The 21,284-nt window shown below is 43.4% G+C and overlaps 1 protein-coding gene across 2 annotated transcripts in view; it reads left to right on the top strand.

Annotated features, from left to right (window-relative positions):
* Positions 1–21,284, top strand: part of akap6 (A kinase (PRKA) anchor protein 6) — a 364,472-nt gene that overhangs the window by 119,037 nt on the left and 224,151 nt on the right. For both annotated transcript variants that reach the window (XM_028821579.2, XM_051919705.1), the window contains exons 5-7: positions 153–275; positions 2,832–2,928; positions 10,017–10,180. In XM_028821579.2, coding sequence (XP_028677412.2) covers positions 153–275; positions 2,832–2,928; positions 10,017–10,180 — 384 coding nt within the window. The remainder of the gene's footprint in view (positions 1–152; positions 276–2,831; positions 2,929–10,016; positions 10,181–21,284) is intronic.

The following is a 21,284-nucleotide window of genomic DNA, read 5'->3' as shown; positions in this document are numbered from 1 at the left end:
TTTTAGGGTCCTGCACAGGTGTTGATGGGGTTTGTGTGCTCTATTTGTGTTCAGGGGACCTGCAATCAGATGTCATTCCGATCTCCGTCTTTTATTGGCCGGATGGAGTAAAGAGTAACTGCTTTTGCTAATGTTGCTGTTTTGATCCTCAGGCTTTTGTCAACAAGTTGGACGAGTTCATCTGCTGGCTACACGAAGCCCTCGAGATGACGGACAACTGGACTCCACCAAGAGCGGAGACAGACAGCCTCAAACTGTACCTGGAGACCCACCTGGTAGGACTGCAGTTAGAATTTCCCTTTTGTCACTTTGTCACAGTGTGTCCTCTGCTTAAAAACTTGGGGTTATTGTCGTCAGATTCTACCAGCCTGAAACTCAAGATCTTCTTCACCAGATGTGTCAACAGCCAATTCTTCATTCTTCACTAATTTCATAGGAAATTCAGGAAACTGGGGATTAACTTTGGGCATGCCGAAGCACTGCTCCACTGGTCACCACTCAGGGAGGGGATACTGAATGAGTGAAGCTCTAGTTCTTCAGACAACACAATGTGTTTAGATGGTCCAGCCACACATTTTTTTGCATGTAGTACCTTTCATGGCCGGTGATTTAACAATGCAACATGCCTGTTTATGGAAGTCACTTGTAAAACAGGAGACAAGAGTTGGGACACCTTGAAGGCAAACTCTGCTCTTCTTCTTCTTCTTCTTTTTTTGGCTGTTCCTGTTAGGGGTTTCCACAGCGGATCATCTTTTTCCATATCTTCCGGTCCTTGTCATCTTGCTCGGTCACACTCATCACCTGCATGTCCTCTCTTACTTAGGCCTTCCTCTTCTTCTCTTACCCGGCAGCTCTATCCTTAGCACCCTTCTGTCATTATATTCAGCATCTCTCTTCTGCACATGTCCAAACCAACGCAATCTCACCTCTCTGATTTTGACTCCAAACCTGAGCTGACCCTCTAATGTCCTCATTTCTAATCCTGTCCATCCTCGTCACACCCAATGCAAATCTTGGCGTCTTTAACTTCCAGCTCTGTCTCCTGCTTTCTGGTCAGTGCCACTGTCTCCAGCCCATATAACATAGCTGGTCTCACTACCATCCTGTAGACCTTCACTGCCACTCTTGCTGATACCCGTCTGTCACAAATTACTCCTGACACTCTTCTCCACCCATTCCACCCTACCCTACACTCTCTTTTTCACTTCTCTTCCACAATCCCCATTACTCTGTACTGCTGATCCCAAATATTTAAACTCCTCCACCTTCGCCAACTCTACTCCCTGCATCCTCACCATTCCACTGACCTCCCTCTCATTCACACACATGTATTCTGTCTTGGTGGTCCTACTGACCTTCATTCCTCTCCACCTCATATCTCCACCTCTCCAGGGTCTGCTCAGCCTGCTCCCTGCTATCACTACAGATCACAATGTCATCAGCAAACATCATAGTCCACGGTGACTCCTGTCTAATCTCGTCTGTCAACCTGTCCATCACCATTGCAAATAACAAAGGGCTCAGAGACGATCCCTGATGTAATCCCACCTCCGTCACTCCTACCACAGACCTCAGCATGGTCACACTCCCCTCGTACATATCCTGTACCACTCTTTTGTACTTCTCTGCCACTCCCGACTTCCTCATACAATACCACAACTCCTCTCAAGGCACCCTGTCAAATGCTTTCTCGAGGTCCACAAAGATGCAGTGCAACTCCTTCTGGCCTTCTCTCTACTTCTCCATCAACACCCTCAGAGCAAACTCCGTACAATTGATGGGGAAAAAAAAACTTGAAAACCAGTTGGTTTAGTAATCAATTCTTTTCAGACTGTTGTCAAAATAATGACTGGCAAAAAAAAAAAAGGGTGGTGGTGGCGTCCCTTAAGAAGAAGCCAGACCAGAAGGGACAGGGACAAGGGATCATGACCTGGAAGTGCCATCACTGGGATTGCCGGTCATCTGATCTGTAAGGGAGAAATGGGGGAAAAGCATTAGGCAACAGTGCCACCCCTCGACTGGGAGGGGGATTACAATCAGATAAGCTTTTAAGTTGTCTCCCAAGCACACGTGTGTGACCCGCTATATAAAATGCAGCAGCGTTTACAGTTTTGTGGTGGTACGGCCTGTTGTTTTGCCTTCTTCATCCTCCTTCTGCATATTTGATATTCTAAGGATTTACAATTCTGATTTGTGTGTTGATATACAGAAACTATTATGGAGGGTCTCCCTTGGAAGTTTGAAAGCTCGTGGAGAGGACATATATATTGTGAAAGAAATAGCCGGACACACAATGAAGGTTTGGGGCAGCCACCCGTATAGTTTGCAAACGGCTTAAATTTGCATACAGTGTGTACAGGTTAGAGTCCAAAACAGAACTCCCCAAGTATGGAGGATGGAGGGTTTTTAAGGCGGTTCAAGGGAAGTGATGTCCTCAGGGCTGGGACAGGAAGTGATGTCCTCGGACTGTAACTGGACACAGGCAGAATTTCTCGTATTTGATCTGCGGATAGAAAAGAGGGAGGTTTAGTGCAACCCGCCGCCCTCTGGCCTGGCGTGGGGCGTCTTCTGGTCCCTTTGGTTGACTCCCAAATGCTCGTGGGTTGATGGTGGGGTGTGCATTGTGAGAACCTGCTGGTACTGCCAGTGAGTACTGGCCCACTTCAAGCACTGAAATACAGGCCTGTGAAAAAGAAAGTGCACCCCTTAGCATGTTTTTTTTCCAAATGGGATAAGAATCCCATCGAGATGCCGTGGTGGGGAGGGTGATTTGTACACATATGACAAAGAGAGCACTGATTTATTTATTTATTGATGCTTTCCTGTTTCAGAGTTTCAAGCTGAACGTGGACAGCCACGCTGCCTTGAAGGATGCTGTGCTGGAGGAGGGTTGCCAGCTCCTGGAGTTCATCGTGTCCCACAAATCAGGTAGGCCCAGCCTGGTGCCTGACAGGCCTGTGCGAGAGCGACGGGTGTTGCGGTAAATTTGCTTATTTATTATTCATGTTTACATTAACACTGCTGACCTTCAGGAATTATAAATGTGCCAGCAACTGCATCTCTTTGAAAAGAGGGCTATGATGGAAGGCATAATTCAGCCGTCATGTACTGGGATGACCACAATGTAATGAACTGGGGAGCGTGACTGGGGAGTAGTAGAGCAAAGGAGGGGGTTATACTTCACTTTATTCCCCCATCCCATGCCTGTGGGGAGAACAACCCATAATGCCCCCCAACCACCCATGATGCCACCCACCACAACATGACATACGCAGAGCAGTGACCATTCCACACCTCCCAATGAAACAGAGAAGAGTGGGCAGGATGAGCCCCCCCTCCCCAAGTGAGTTCACTATACCCACAGGTCAGGTCAGGCCAGTCCTTGCCCCCTTACCAATTGCTTTGAATTGAGATACACCAAGCACGTAAGTCTCAAACAGTTCAAAAAATGGCCACTAGAGGGGAATATCGCTGTCAAACCCCAGCTAGTAGTAACGGCAAATGGATCATTGGGAAAAATAATAGAGGGTTAATTTCACAAAAGCTCTGTTGCAGTGTGAAAGTTCAAAGAGCACAAAAGGCTTACAATACCATAATGCAAAAGGGTAATTTCAAAAGCAATCAAGTCCAAGTACAGAAACCAAAGAATGGTCAGGAAACAGAGGGAAAAAGAGGTCAGGAATCCTGAAAAATCACAAAATAATAGGCACAGAAGAACACACACCAACTCCCCTAGCACATTCAAAATGAACCGTCAAGAACTATGGGAGACCCTCCAATTTATAGGGCCGTTATAGGGCTCCCTGGGGGACCACCCACAAAACTCATAGAACATCGCCAAGGCACTGAAACTCAAGCATTGGTAGATAAACACAAATAAACTTAATGTGTACAGAAGAGCCAAAAGTGAACAAAGATGACATAAAACCTGAATTTGATTCCCAGCCAGGGGTCCTGGTTGAGCCACGACACCAATCATTAACAGAAGAAGGAGTCAGGTAATCCCACCCAGTTAGAAACGGACAAAGAGGAGGGGACAGAATACGCCCCAGTGACCAGTCCTTGCCGTCCTCACCAACTGTGTACTGACGAGAGGCCGAGCCTAACCCACCTATATAAAAAAGATGGTGACAGTCTGTTTCAGTAAGGTGGTGGGGTTGGGGACAGACCTGTCCCCTCATTTGTGCATGAAGAATTGGGAGGAGATGAGGACTGGTCAGGCCCTTTGTACATTGAGCTCATTGTAGGGTGGGGGGGTGGGGGGGTCCAGGCCTTTCCCCACAGGTTAAAAACCAGATAGAGGGGAGGGAACGGAACTTGCCTTCCTCCCCCAGTGAGCTCATTACATAACGAGGCAGTGCCAATCCTTGTCCCCTTTACCAATCATCTACAAATGATGGGCCAAGCAGAACCCACCAAGTAGAACAGGGGTGGTCCTCACCCTCCCACAATAGTTCATCATTCACAGAGTCAGGGCCAGACAGACAGATAGAAGGGTCTGTAAAATGCCCACCTAGTTTATTACACACCGAGCAGTGTCCCTCCCTACAATTTTATCATGTACAGACCTAATACCCCCAAACCTCAACACTCAAACAGCCAGAGAATGGAGGGTTAGAATGTGCACCCAGCACAAGTCCTTATCGTCCATTATTGGTTCAGCTAAAAACACACAGAGACACAGGGCCAGTATGTGCACCCCCCATAAGCTCATTATTTAGGGACACATAGCTAATACTGAGCACTTAATTCATTATATGCACACAGTGACCCCCCCCCGCCCAGTGTAACAGACAGAGAGGAGGGTCCAGGAATGGTCCCCACAAGTGCAATACACAAAGAGGTTGTGCTACTCCTCACCTCCCACTACTTTGTATTGTAACCCCCCCTATTGAAACCGACACATAAGAGGGGTCAGAATGTGCCCTCTATGAGTTCATTAAATGTAGAGGCGGGGCCAGTCCTCACCACCCAATCAACACATCGTGTGCAGAGGCGGAGCCAAATCTGTCTCCACCCAGTTAACAACAGCCAGAGAGGAGGGGCCAGAACAAATCTGTCCATCTCATGAATTTTACCTTCTACAGTAAACACCACTTGAAGGTGCCCCCACTTTACTTTATATAGTGCCTTTATGTTATAAACACCACTTAAAAAGATTCAACAACCTTATAGAGCACTTTTTTGTCATGAATATCATTCAAAGGTGCCCCCACGTTACCTTGTATAGCTTCTTTCTGTACTGCATACCACTTAAAAAGATAGTACCCCCTTTGCCTTATATAGTACCTTTCTTTAGTGCCCACCACTTGAAGGTGCCCCCCACTTTGCCTTATTCAGTGCCTTTCTGTTCTAAGCACCACTTAAAAAGATGCTACCCTCCTTACCATATATGCGCTTTTTTTCATGAATGTGACCTAAAGGTGCCCCCACTTTACCTTATAAAGCACCTTTCTGTAGTAAACAGTACTCAAACATGCCCCCCACTTTATCTTATATAGTGCCTTTCTGAAATGAACACCACTTGAAGGTACCCTCCACTTTATCTTATATAGCGTCTTTCTTTAGTTGTTTTTACATCTGTACAGCTGGAGCCCTGGGAGTCACGTCAGCCGTGGCACCTGAGCTGGCACCCTCCCTTCTCCACGACCCCACAATGCCAGCCTGAGAGAAGGCCGACTGACTCACCCTGAGCGAGAAATGTGGCCTGTGCTGACTGTGGATGTAATTTGTGCCACGTTAAAGAAATAAAACTGAAAAAAATCAATAATGAAATAAAAGTGGGAAACAATTAATGAATACAATTATAAAAAAAGAAAACAGCAGCCGTCTGAATACATAAATCAGCAAATCAGGTTCATTTGTTTTGTTTTTTATTGTTGCTTCTAAATAATATAAGAGTCTCAAACTCACTTAACCCAGCCTACCAGGCAGGGGCCAGCAGGGTGCCAGTCCATCGCTGGGCACACTTGCCCACACTGGGTCAAAGTGGAGCTGCCAGTCAGTCTAACTTGCATGTCTTAGGGAGGCGGCAGAAAGAGACCCAAAGAGAAAAATCAAAGCAGACACGAGGAGAGCATGCCAACTATAGAATGTGGGATTTGAACCCAGGACACTGGATCCACGGGGCAGCAGCTGTAACAACTTATGTATGCAGACCTCCATTTTAGGTAATTTCTCCTGATGGCCATTTCAGCGTTTTCTCATTTGTCCTTTCATTCCATTTCCGTTTTTTAATATGGAAGGGAGTGAGAGGCTTGTGGTGAGACTTGCCAGCAGAGGGCACCAGTCTACCACAGGGTACATTTAGTTATTTCTTGATTTTTCTTGTGCTTCTTCTCACTCTTATCCTTCTACTTAGTTAGTGCCAGTCATTTTACACAAACATTAATTATTGTAATAATTTTTTACATATTCTTATGTTTTTCTTTTTAGAATGTCACAATCTTATTAGTTTATTCATCAAATGACTTTTGCAGTTATTTATTTATTTTTTTAACAGTTATTCTGACTGATTGCAGAGGTGACACAGCAGCAGAGCAGTTAGAGCTGCTGCCACTTATCTCTGGAGATCCGGACTTAATTCAGAGTTCTGTGGGCACCTGTGTGGCGCTTGAATGTTCCCCTTTATAATAATAATAATAATCACACACCTGCTCTTCTCCTGCTACTTTGTTCTCCTATGACCTCTTGAGGATGGGCAGATTAAGACCCTGTCACTTTGGATGACTTTGCCAGTGACTTTTAGTCACACATTTCATTTACATAATCTTAGCAAGGCACAGGCAGATGCTAGGTGCTCCCCTGAGCGGTGACAGTCATGGAGTTTGACATACCCAGTGCTGCTGTGCCAGGGCCTTGTGAAGCAGAAACAACACAGGAATAAGTATATAATGTTATTAAATACATTACCAAATGGGTATTTGATAAGTGTGCAAGGATTTAATTAAGTAAATACATACATACATTGAGTTCACAATGATCATTGCCATGGTGTTCACTATGCAAGGCACTATAGAAACTGATCGATAGTGGGCTGTAACTGTTTTCATTGAAAATAGCTAATTGTAAAGCCACTTTTTAAAAGAACCACATTACATTAAGATCAGTGGACCGAATGGTAACGGCATGGTAGACATGCAGTCCTCCTCAAACTCGGGTCACAGCCTGCTGAAGCCAATCACGGCAGCACTGAGTGCAAGGCAGGAAACAGCCCCAGACTGGGGACCACTCACACACCTACCTAAACGTAAGTCAATGGATTGAATTATATTACAGAGTTTAATAAAATAGTATCTATCTATTATGCACACACCTAATATAGAGTCACTAATGAATTATATTGAACTATAGTATTTTAAATTCTGGCTTTAATAAAATACCATCTGTCCACATTATATTATATTTGCTGTGCTAAAATCCAAGTAATGAAGGTAGATATCAGCATATTTAGCATTATTGTTTGCAGTGCACCACCTATTGGAGTTCATTTTATAATGCATATAGCAATAGATTGCACAGTATTTTTCATCCCAACAGATGGTGCATCACAAACATTGGTGTTGCTTTTTTAAATCCCATAACACATGGCATATAACAGAGACATAGCAAGTGGATGGACACACTGATACACCAACACACACAGACACTTGTCATTATATTATATTATATTATATTATATTATATTATATTATATTATATTATATTAAGGGGTTAATTAGTATGTATGTCTGTGTGTCTGCATATGTGGTCACCAGGGGCTACACAGCTCCCCAAACACCCAGCACAACAGACACCAGGACGCAAGTTCAGCAACACACACGTTTTATTATACGTGGGGAAGTGCTTCTCCCTCGCACCCCTCAGAGGCACAGTACAAAGCACCCAGCACAGTTTACAGCACACAGCCCTTTCTTTTCCTTTCTTTCTTCTTCCATTTCTCCCTCTCTTTTGCCTCCACTCCCCCTCTGGCTGGCTTCGTCCTCTTTGTGCTCTAAAGAAGCTGCCTTCCCCCATCCTTCCATTCCTTGGGCATCCCAGCACATGCACATAGCTAATTCAGGGTCACCAGTTAACTTATTACATTGTATTTGGTGATTAATAAAATAGTAGCTCTATTACATACAAATGCCCAATTAACATTATATTCTATTATTTTCTATTATAATATATTATATTATATTAGACTGGCTATGCCATCCATCTTAGACTGGTTGAAATCTAAGTAATCAATGAAGGCCTCAGCATGTTCAGAATTAACATTTTCAGTGCACCATTTATTGCAGGGGGTCTCCCAACTCCAGTCCAGGAGGGCTGCAGTGGCTGCAGGTTTTCATTCTAACCCTTTTCTTAATTAGTGACCTGCCATTGCTGCTAATTAGCTTCTTTTGAATTAATTTTAATTGACTTGTTCTTGAAGACTCAGACCCCTCAATTGTTTTTTTCCTTAATTAGCTGCCAAACAATAATGAGATACAAAATGAGCCAAAACAGGACCAGCAAACTGTGACCATCACACAATATCTGAAAATAAAAGGGTGGAGGTCTCAAGAATGCTGTTCTGCTCAGGTCCACAAAACATTTGACCAGAGCTCTTAGAAAAGAGAAAATAAACAATTTCAGAAGTGTGTGCTATTGAATAATAAAAGCAGCAACAAGTAATGGAATTAAAGAACGGATTTGATTAACAGCAAGAATCGGCGCCTGATTAAGCAACTGGTAGGAGTGAAATTGGTTGTTGTTTGAGGCCCTGACTTAGGTGGTCTTCTGTTGGCTCACTCACTTCACATTTCATTTCTGTTTGGGTGCCATTTAAGGAAAGAAATGAAGGAATTCAGAGGAACGAGGAATAAATTGAGGGGAATAAATCTCAAAAAACAAGCCAATTAAAATGAAAGGAAAAAGTTCATTAGCAGCAAAAACTGGTTACCAATTAAGAAAAGGGTTAGAATGAAAACCTGCAGCCACTGCAGCCCTCCTGGACCGGACCTGGAGACCACTGATCTATTAGAATGTATTTTGTAATTCGTATAGTAATAAAAAGTACATTTTTCATTCCAACTGATGGTGCATCACAAGCATTAGTGTTGCTTTTGTGAATCCCATACCAAATGGCAAGTAAAAGAAGCATACACGTAGCAAACACGTAGATACACAGACACACACACACACACTGACACTGGTTCTTATTATATTATATTAGCTGTGCTACCTATCTAAGACAGATTGAAATCTAAGTAATGAACATAGACCTAACAGTTTGTTCAGTGATGTGTAGTGCACCATCTATTGGAAGGTGGTTAGTAACACATGTAGTAATAAAATGTGTCACATTTTTTTTCAGTCCAACAGGTGGCGCATCACAAACATTAGTATTGCTTTTATGACTTCTATACCATATAACAAAGTCATAGCAACTGGACAGACACACAGATACACAGACACACACACACACACACATACACAGACACTTGTCCTTATGTTATATTATATTATATTATATTATCCATCCATCCATCCATTTACCAACCCGATGAATCCGAACACAGGGTCACGGGGGTCTGCTGGAGCCAATCCCAGCCAACACAGGGCACAAGGCAGGGAACCAATCCCGGGCAGGGTGCCAACCCACCGCAGGACACACACAAACACACCCACACACCAAGCACACACTAGGGCTATATATTACATTATATTATATTATATTATATTATATTTGTGTTTAGGGATTAATTAGGTAGTATCCATATACATTTTGCACACTCCCAGTTTAGAGTCACCATTTATTCTAACCTGCACTTGTCCCAGGATGTGGGAGGTAAATCAAATCACTCTGTGAGAAGTTGAGTCAGCCATGGAGAGAACATGCAGGTGCCACCCAGCACAGCAGATTGTAGAGGCAGCTGTGCTAAGCGCTGTGCCGCTGTACCACCCCATCTTTATAATTATGTAGTGAGTAAAGCTGTAAAATGTCGTTCCAGGCGTGAGCCTCATTCTCTCCCCTTGTGTGTCTCAAGGACTGAAGGACATGCTCCAGATGATTTTAAGTCAGTGGAAAGAGCTGCAGAAACAAATCAAGCGTCAGCACAGCTGGATCCTGCGAGCCTTAGAGATCATCAAAGCGGAGATCCTGGCTAGTGATGTGTCTCAGGAGGAAGAAGATGGAGCGGGCAGCCCCAAGGTAAATGGCTTGAAGTTGCACTTATTTCCTCTTTATTTCCTGGCTCGTTTTGAACTGGTTGACACTGAAGTCCAGTCCCCCCAGGGCTGTTTTCCTCCGACTGCGTATTATCACTAAAGAGAGCGCACGCGTACGTTTCTCTTATTAGCATACAGCGAGCGCGGCGAGTCCACAGGAAGCCTTACTGGGTTAGCGCTTTCTTTTTTTTGGGCGACTGTGTTGCAAACTTTGAAATGTAATCTCAAATGCACAGTTAACGGGATCCAAGCCAAATGAGCTTGGTCTTTCATGTGCGGTAAAGTTTCAGTGACGTAGTAATTAAAAATAAAATTCTATGTATTGATTGTGTCTGAGAGAAGTAGGGTTGCTCTGTAAAGGCAATGCAGGGAACGTGTTTTGTTTTTATGGGGTGGGGGGAATGTTGTGATCTGTCTACCGCCCATGCAGCCCCTCTAAAGGGGTGTCTTGTAATTGATGTGCTGTGCTGGTATGACTGCTATGGAGGGGTCCGCTGTGTGTCAATAGTTGGCTTGTGGTGTGACGTTAATTACTTTGGGGAAGTGGCATAGGCAGTGTGGCATAATGGTTAAGGCTTTGGACTTGAAACTCTGAGGTTATGGGTTCAAATCCTCTTACTGACACCACTGTGTAATTCTTGAGCAAGTCACTTGACCTGCCTGTCCTCCAATTGGAAAACCAAAAGGAATGGAGCCAATTGTATCATAAATGCTGTAATGTCGCCTTGGATAAGGGTATCAGTTGAATTAGTAAATGTTACATGTTACAAATTGAAGATGGCATCACAACATGACTTGAAGGCCCTGTGTTATATTTTATGACAATTCCAACTGATTGATTGATTGTAGACGATTGTAGTTCAGTACTTTCTCATTCTTCTAACTCCTGGTCCCATACGTGCAGTGCGAACAGCCAGGAATGCCCTTCTGCAATTTTAATGGATGCCTTTCCTCACTGGTCCTATAGTCCCTTTACTTTCTTACCCCTGATTTTACAGTCGTGGCCAAAAGTTTTGAGAAGGACCCAAGTGTTGGTGTTCACCAAGTTTGCTGCTTCAGTGTTTTTAGATCTTTGTGTCAGATGTTTCTCTGGTACACTGAAGTAGAATTACAAGCATTTTATTGACAATGACATGAAGTTTATGCACATGAATCAAGATTTGCAGTGTTGGCCCTTCTTTCTTTTTGAAGACCTCTGCAATTCCCCCTGGCATGCTGGCAATCAACTTCTGAGCCCAATCCTGACTGATGGCAGCAGCCCATTCTTATATAATCAATGCTTGGAGTTTGTCAGAATTGGTGAGTTTTTTGTTTGTCCACCCGCCTCTTGACCACAAGTTCTCAATGGGATTAAAGGTCTGGAGAGTTTCCTGGCTATGGACCCCAAATTTTGATGTTTTGTTCTCCAAGCCACTTAGTTGTCACTTTGGCCTTATGGCCCAGTGCTCCATCATGTTGGTCACCAAACTGTTCTTGGTTGGTTGGGAGAAGTTGCTCTCGGAGGATGTTGTGTTCTAATTCTTTATTCAGGGCCAAACTGTGAGTGAGCCCACTGTGTTGGCTGAGAAGCAACCCTACGTGACATGAATGGTCTCAGGATGCTTTACTGTTGGCTTGACACATGACTGATGGTAGCGTCGCTCACCTTTTCTTTTTTCCGGATGCCCCAAACAATTGGAAAAGGGGATTCATCAGAGACAGTGACTTTCCCCCAGCAGTCCTCAGCAGTCCAATCCCAGAATATCAGTCTGCCCCTGATGGCTTCTCTGCTTCCCTTCTTGACACCCACCAGACCATCCTCCAAAAGTCTTCGCCTCACTCACATCTGCCTGCTGCCATTCCTGAGTAAGCTCTGCCCTGGTGGTGCCCACAGCTGAATCAACTTTAGGAGACGCTCCTGGTGCTTGCTGGCCTTTCTTGGGCACCCTAATGCCTTCTTCACCCCTCTATTGTGACTCAATCAGCCTGACAGAGTGACCTCCAGCCTCACCCGTGTGAACAAGAGGATCACTGATGTGATGTTAGCAGGTCCTTTGGTAGCAGGGCTGACATGCAGTGGTTTTTTGGGATGAAGGTCATTTTCATGGCAAAGAGGGACTTGGCAAATTCATGGAAATTCATCTGATTGCTCGTCAGAACATTGTGGGGTCGATGCAAATGGCCATCATAAAAACAGAGGCGGCAAACTTTGTGAAAATTCATTTTTGTGCCATTCTCACAACTTTTGGCCATGACTGTACGCTCAATGCTGCTCCTGCGCGTCGCACTTTTAAGATTAGTGGCAGCTTCTTCATCTTGTGGGTCAAATTCAGTGATGATGGGTAAGAAAACTCCACCTTTAACTAACTGATTCTTTCACTGATTGGTGGATTTTAATAACATGACAGCCTGAGGAGTCCAGATGTTGCCTATCAATATAGGAGAGTGAACAGTTTGCTGTATACAATTGTTGAGTGTGGGTGTTGCAGCGTATGGTAGGTTCCTACATATGGAGGGCAGGCTTTCATGATTGAGAAGACTTAGACAGGTGAACTGCAATGTTAACATGAACCCCAGAGACCCCTCAGCCACCCGACACCCTGCTGGCGGTTCATGTTTATTCCCTCTTCAGATACTCACCATGGCTGACTATGAGCACCCCATTTGACCCGGTGGTCTGCTCAGAACAGTTGTGAAAAAGACGAAAGGAGCAACAATAAAAATGTTGGGGAGTCCAACCCGTGTAATGTACTAGCAAGGACTAGTCATGCGAGACCGAGTCAGCAGTGACTGCCTGATTAATGGAGGGTTTGCTCTTTTATGTGTTCTTGGGTGGAAGAGGCGGGATAGGAGAGGAAGTGAAGTCAGAAGGAGGGCGTGGTCTGATCCGGGAGTGGGCGGGGTTTCAGCTGATCTTTCCTTCTGAAGGTCTGTGGTAGAGGGAGAGAAGATGTTAGTACAGTTCATCGACCCCAGTCTCTCTGTTGTTAACAGGGCTCTGCTTAGCCCTTAGACTGCCCCCCATGCGCCCGTGTGTGACACAGTTTAGCTCTCATGAGAGTCACTCAGGTCTTCATACCTGCCCATATCAACGTCACGTACTGTGGAAAGAATAAACTAGAAGTACATTAAAGAACGAAACACCCTCAGTGCGGGTATGACGTTGATCTGCATCCAACCCTGCAAGCAGGTCCTCCAACCTGCAGAGAAAGCTCAGGGGCGGGTGGCAGGATTGGCACTCCAGCCACCTTAAAAAAAAAAACAAAAAACAATGGTGGTGCTGAGTTGTCACCCACTGCACTCGGATCCCAATCCAGGTGGTTCGTCATGTGGTGGGTGCAGGAAGGTGCTATCAGCGCACACTCCCAACCTCTCTCAAGGATCTCTTGGAGTCAGACACCAGACAGGAGGAAAGCTGTTCATGCGTCTTTAATTATCTCTTCATGAAGAGGGATGCACTCCATCACAGCATGGAATGGTCACAGGGCAAAGTTACAGACCCCATATTTAGAGACAGTTGAATTTAGATAACAGTGCTGAATTAATGTGACATTTACTCTGATGGGCTCAAAAGACATGAGATGCGTTCAGCAGAGAGCACAGTCAGTTTACATTCCTAAAATAAAAGCCTCCTTCTACTACATGTTGTCCTTCTCACACATTTCTTCAGTTCAACTTCTCACCCTTCTTTTATGGAATTGCTGCATACGTGACAATTGTCAACTCTTACTGGGTATGTGACATCAGCCAGGCTCTTACAGCACCACCTAGAACATTCTGTCGTCTCCTTCGTGATCACACACCCTGGCTTCAGAACCCTTTGTAGTACTTTGACGATAAATGCTAGCCATTAATATGGACAGTCACTGCATTTCCCCTAATTAACTATGTGACCCCTTTATTCTCTCACAGTACCTCACACCACCTCGCCCTGTTTTGTATCCCTGACCTTGACATGCGCTGTTGTTACGAGATTGTAGACGTCATTCACTTCGTATGTGAGCGCTCCGAATGTTTTGTAGTCATTGATGTGTGTTACGTGCTTCACGGAGCTGTGCTGTATTTTTTTTTTTTGCTCTGTACTTGTTATATTTCTATTGTACTATTGTATTGTACTGAGGATGACTTCTGACACGCACTGCACACCCACCCTACCTGGTAAGGGGTCTCTCTCTGAACTGCCTTTCACAAGGTTTCTTCCATTTTTTTCCCCATAAAGGGTCTTTTTGGGAGTTTTTTCGTGTCTTCTTAGAGAGTCCAGGCTGGGGGGCTGTCAAAAGGCAGGGCCTGTTAAAGCCCATTGGGCAATACAAAAATAAAATGTATTGTATATTACATTGAGGATGACTTGTGTTCTGTTCTGTGTATTATGTTGTTTTGACACCCACTGCACTCCCACCCTCCTGGTAAGGGGTCTCTCTCTGAACTGCCTTTCCCAGGTTTCTTCCATTTTTTTTTCCCCTTCAAGAATGTTTTTGGGAGTTTTTTTGTGTCTTCTTAGAGAATCTATCTGGGGGGCTGTCAAAAGGCAGGGCCTGTTAAAGCCCACTGTGTGATTTTGGGCTATAGAAAAATAAATTGTATTGTATTGTAAATTACATTGAAGATTACTTGTCTTCTGTTCTGTGTTTTGTATTGTATTTACCCCTTTTTTTTTTTTGACACTCACTGCATGCCCACCCTACCTGGTAAGGGGTCTCTCTCTGAACTGCCTTTCCCGAGGTTTCTTCCATATTTTTTTTTCCCCCCTACAAGGGTTTTTTTTTGTCTTCTTAGAGAGTCAAGGCTGGGGGGGTTGTCACAAGGCAGGGTCTGTTAAAGCCCATTGCGGCACTTCTTGTGCGATTTTGGGCTACACAAATAAAGTAATTGTACTTTATATGAGGTGCAAACTGTTCGCATTTTATGAGCTGCACCCACCATTGCCCTCGGGTGTCATTTCATTGGCTGCACTTGCTGGTGTCGTGTTTTCCGTGGCGTTCGTGCTGTTGTGGAGTAGTAAATATTTTACTGCTGTGGACCACTGATCACTTTTTATTTTTTGACGCGCCACATAGAACAGCGTGGAGTTGTACTTTATTTGATGTGATGGACGTCGTTTTATACAGTAGCATCACATTTTGTTAGCCTCACTCACCGTTCTTTTCTCTCCTCCCTGGCCATCGGACCTTACTTTTATGCTATGTTAATTAGTATTGCCTAATTCTATTTTTTATATTTTGTCTTTTATTCTCTTTCTTCATCCTGTAAAGCTCCATCATTTGTATGAAAATGTGCTCTAGAAATAAATGTTGTTGTTGTTGTTGTCTCGGCTCCATACTGTACATCATGGCTGGCCCTATCCCTGTTTTAAAAACCCAACCTTTAACCTGGAGTTGTGTCGTATTTTCGGGGCTGTACGTAGCACTATCAGGTAGTGTCACCTTTTCCTGTACCATAATCCTCTGGTGTCCTTTTATTAGCAATACTTCTCCACTGTAGACTGGTGTCATATTTTCCCTCGTAGAGTAGTTGAATGTTTCATGCCCCTCACGTGTTGGTGTGTCGCGCTCTGATCATATTTTATGTGGTGCTCAGCAGTCCCTTATTTTATACAATGCTATCTGGTAAGAGCGTCACGTTTTATGAGGTGTGCTTACCCTCGTGCCGTAGTGTCACATTTCATGATGGAGTCGAATCCAATGATTGGCTGAATTTACTGTTTGCATGTGTGGTGGGCAGCCACTACCACTATGTGGCTGGGATGCCAACTGTATGGAAGGACCAGGGGAGAAGGCATTGGTGAGGCAATACCTCCCCTGGGACACCTCCTGGGCAGCTGTGGCACCATAGATTCCCGCAGGGCATGTCGGGAACTGGAGTTTGGTGCAACCCTGTTGGGTTTCGTGGGGTCCACCAGGGGGAGCTGCAGACCCTCCAGCACACCTGGGAGTGATTCCAGGTAACACTGATGGGCCACCTGGAGCACTCCTGGGACCTGAACAAGAGGAGCCGCCTCACTCCATTCAATGGCCAGAGTTGGGAGAAAGAAGTGGAGGCGGATGGACTGGTGGCAGAGAAGGGACTGTGTGGTGTTGGTGTTCTGTGACAAAACTGTAAGTGCACCGGGTGTTGTGTTGTGATCCTGTGTTCTGCCTGTCTCTGTACGCGCCCGGGCCTCACACATGCATACCAGTGTGGGGTACAGAGCATCAGTTCATTAGCCCTGTGTTAGTCACTGAATCATCAAGTCAAGTTTATTGTTGTGCATACGTAGTGTAAGGTGATTCTTACTTGCATCTCTCCACAGAACAGTTGATATAAATTAAACTCCAAATCAAGACCCACTCACATGAAGAGCATACAACATACGATATGTTAATACGACTAGTGGAGCGACTCGTCCACGATGGGTTTACAGCAGAAATATACTTGCACACTAAGCTACAACCAATACTGTCTTTTAACACAACAATCTTAGAGTTGAGCAATGTGTGACAGATAGGGGGCACCACTGAGCCCCGAACCCTGGAAACATCTGACACACAGACAGTCACGGGTTCAAACGGAGGCTTTTATTATAGAAATACCTCACAGAAAGGTTTCTCCCAGGTCACACAATCACTTTTGTTTCCTCCTTCTGTCTCTTCTCTCTCTTTTCCTCTCCCTCCAGCGAGTGTTTCCTTCCTCCTGACTCACCTTACTTTTAATGTCGGACCCAGGAGTACTTCCAGTGCCAGGATATATAGTCTGAAGGAAACACTTCCAGGTCAGGCGGAAGTCCCGAAAGTTTGGGGTTGTGAATCCCTGCAGCACCCCCTGGAAGCTCCCATGGGACCTAGCAGGGCTACCTCTCGGCACTACAACTCCCATCATGCCCCACCCAGGCCTTTCAGGCCAACAAAGTTCGCCAATCCTATTCATTCTTCTGAAAAAAACTTCAAGTCGAGTTTTGAAAGTCCCTTAAGTCTTACTGTCCACCACACTACTTGGTCACTTATTCCAAGTGTCTATCATTCTCTGTGTAAAGAAAAACTTCCTAATATTTCAGTGAAATTTCCCCTTCACAAGTTTCCAACTGTGTCCCCGTGTTCTTGATGAACTCATTTTAAAGTCACCGTCTCGATCCACTGGACTAATTCCCTTCATCATTTTAAACACTTCAGTCAGGTCTCCTCTTCATCTCTGTGAAGGCTCAGCTCTTTTAATCTTTCCTCATAACTCATCCCCTGTAGCCCCCCATAATCAGCCTAGTCGCTCTTCTCTGGACCTTCTCTTGTGCTGCTGTGTCCTTTTTGTAGCTCAGAGACCCAAACTGCACACAGGACTCCAGATGAGGCCTCACCAGTGTGTTATAAAGCTTCAGCGTCACCTCCTGTGACTTGTACTCCACACATCAAGGCACTATATACCTGACAGTCTGTTAGCCTTCTTCATGCCTTCTGAACCCTGACTGGCAGTTGATAGCTTAGAGTCCACTAAGTCCTTCTCATAAGGTGCACTCTCGATTTTCAGACCACCCGTTGTGTATTCAAACCTCACATTTTTACTTCCTATGTGTAATTCTTTACATTTACTGACATTAAAGCTCATCTGCCACAAATCTGCCCAAGCGTGTCTGCTGTCCAAGTCCTTCTGTGATGATATAACTGATTCCAAATTATCTGCTAATCCACCTATCTTGGTATCATCTACAAACGTAACCAGCTTGTTCCTTATATACCTATCTAAATCATTTCTATATATTAAAAATAGCAGCAGCCCCCACACTGCCCCCTGCTGGTCACCACTCTTAACATCACCCAGTTCTGATGAGGTTCCTATCACCATCACCCTCTGCTTCCTGTGTCTGAGCCAATTCTGCACTCATCTACAAACCACACCCTGACCTGCCACTTCTTTTAGTTTGATGCCCACCCTCTCGTGTGGCGCCTTATGAAATAATAAACAATACTAGAGTTATAGCTAATAACACAAGGAGAACAGGTCATTTAATAATAAACAGTAGCAACAATAGCACACAGACAGTGGGACATTCAATCTTCTTCTTTCGACTGCTCTCATTAGGGGTTGCCACAGCGGATCATCTTCTTCCATATCTTTCTGTCCTCATCATCTTGTTCTGTCACACCCATCACCTGCATGTCCTCTCTCACCACATCCACAAACCTTCTCTTAGGCCTTCATCTTCTCCTTTTACCTGGCAGCTCTATCCTTAGCATCCTTTTCCCAATATACCCAGCATCTCTCCTTCTGATATTACAATAACAGAAAAGATCACAAGAACAATAGGGCCTTTAATAACAGACAGTGCCACAATAATAGACAATAGGACAAGGACTTTATAGGACATTGAATAATAACCAATAACATAAGAACAACTGGATATTTAATAACCCCCAATAACATAAGAACAGTGGGGCACTTATTAATAACCAAAAACACAATAATAGACAATATCATAGGAACAACTGGGCATTTAACAGTGGCCAGTGCCACACTCATAGAGAATAACATAAGAACTTCAGGGCATTTAATAGTAGTCAGACACACAATAATACACAATATCACGAGGACAACGTAGCATTTAATAATAGCCAGTGCTGCAATAATCACTAATATTATAACAATAATATGGCATTTTAATAACGGCCGATGCCACAATAATAGCCAGTAACACAAGAACAATCGGGCATTTAAAAGTGGTGTTTGATAATAACCAAGAACAATAGCAGACAATATCAGAAAGAAAACGAGATATTTAATAATAGCCAAATGTACAATAATACCCAATAACACAAAAACAGAACATTTAATAACAGAAGGGTTGTACAATGTTTAATATTAGTTAGAGAAAAAACAAGTGCAGTGGGATATTTTGTTATAGTCAACAACAGAAAATATCACAAGAACAATAGGGCATTTAATAGTCAGTGCCATAACAATAGCCAGTAAGATTAGGATATTAGGGCATCTGATAACAACCAAACACACAATATAATACAAAATATCAAAAGGATAATACAGCACTTATTAATAGCCAGTGCCACAATAATACACAATAACACAAGAGCAATTGGGCATTTAATAATAGCCAATAAGACAAGGGCATCAGGGCACTTCATATTAAACAAACACACAATAATATAGAATATACAATATCACAAAGACAATGTAACATTTATTAATAGCTGATGCCACAGCCTTGGACAGTAACGGAAGGACAATTGGACATGTAATAAGAATCAAAAAGTGCAATAAGAGAAAATATCACAAGAACAAAAGGGCATTTAATAGTCAATGCCATAACAATAGACAATAAGATCAGGATATTATGTCATCTGATAATAACCAGACACACAATTTAATTCAAAATATCACGAATGGTGAATACAGCATTTAATAGTCAGTGTCACAATATAACACAAGGCTATTAGGGCCGCCTTCTGAAGTTTGTTTTTTGTTTTTTTTCTGTCCTCCCTGGCCACCGGATCTTACTTTTATTCTATGTTAATTAGTATTGCCTAATGTTATTTTTATATTTTGTCTTTTTTCTCTTTCTTCATTTTGTAAAGCACTTTGAGCTCATCATTTGTATGAAAACGTGCTTTATAAATAAATGTTGTTGTTAATAGATAATGTCACAAGAACAAGGGGGCATTTTATAATAGCCAGTGCAACAATAATACACAATAACACAAGAGCAGTTGGGCATTTAATAATAGCCAATAAGACAAGGGCATGTGGGCACTTCATATTAAACAAACACACAATAATACACAATATCAGTAGCTAATGTCACAGTCATAGCCAGTAACAGAAGGACAATTGGACATTTAATAAGAATCAAAAAGTGCAAGTAGAGAAAATATCACAAGAACTAAAGGGCATTAAATAGTCAGTGCCACTGTATAACACGAGGCTATTAGGGCAGCCTTCTGGAGTTTGTTTTTTGTTTTTTCTGTCCCCTCTGGCCATCGGACCTTACTTTATTCTTTGTTAATCAGTATTGCCAAATTTGTATGTATTTTTTTCTTATTTTCTTTCTTCGTCTAGTAAACCATTTTGTGTTCCAGCATTTGTATGGAAACATGCTCTAGAAATAAATGTTGTTGTTAATAGATAATGTCCCAAGAACAAGGGGACATTTTATAATAGCTGATATCACAATAATAGCCAATAGCACAAAAGCAATTGGACATTTGATAACAGCCAATAAGACAAGGGCATCGATGCACTTCATATTAAACAAACACACAGTAATACACAATATCAGTAGCTAATGTCACAGTCATAGCCTGTAACAGAAGACCATGTCACCAGAACAAGGGGGCATTTTATAATAGCTAAGGTCACAGTAATCGCCAACAACACAAGAATAACTGGACATTTAATAATAACCACAAATACAATAACCGACAAGTTCAAGTAAAAGTGAATATTTAATAACAGCCAAATATACCATAATAGCAACCAATAACACGAGAACAACAGGACATTAACTATTAGGCAGTAACACAAGGGCAGTGGGATGAAGGACATTTAGTATCAGCCGCCAGCACGAGGACAGCAGGACCTTTGATACACAAGGACAACTGAATTCTTAATAAGAACACTAAGACGTTGGATTTTTTCTTTGTGTTCCATGTTTGTCACCCATATGAGGTGGCCAAGTTGAAAAGGCGTCCAGTGAAAGTCACTGTATAAGAATGGCTTGATTCTTCAAAATGGAGCAGGAGATGTGGGTGAATACAAATCACCAAGGACGCCCCTCCTGCAGTCCGTAACCCCCAGGAGGATGAAGACGGCTTTGAGATTCAAAGCCCAGTGCCGTGATGTAGTGTTTGGATGAGGAGGAGGAGGACACACAGCGACAGACCGACAGAGTGGATGTGTGCTCAATAAACACTACTAGTGTTTGTGCAACTATGTGAACGCCTCGAAACGATTGTGTTGCAATTATAAATCACCATAATCAGTGTAATCATTCAGCTCTGACATCCATTAGCCGCTTGGTTACAGCAAATTAACAAAGAAGGGAGAAAGTGATTCATTATCTCATTGCTGTTAATGACTATCAGATGCATTGCCTAATTAGAGGATGGCCGGCGTCGTGGGAGGAAGGTCAT

The sequence above is a fragment of the Erpetoichthys calabaricus genome, chromosome 16 (genome assembly GCF_900747795.2).
Source record: "Erpetoichthys calabaricus chromosome 16, fErpCal1.3, whole genome shotgun sequence".
Taxonomy (NCBI): domain Eukaryota; kingdom Metazoa; phylum Chordata; class Cladistia; order Polypteriformes; family Polypteridae; genus Erpetoichthys; species Erpetoichthys calabaricus.
Note: the sequence above shows the minus strand (reverse complement) of the source record. Positions and strands in the feature narration are given on the sequence as shown.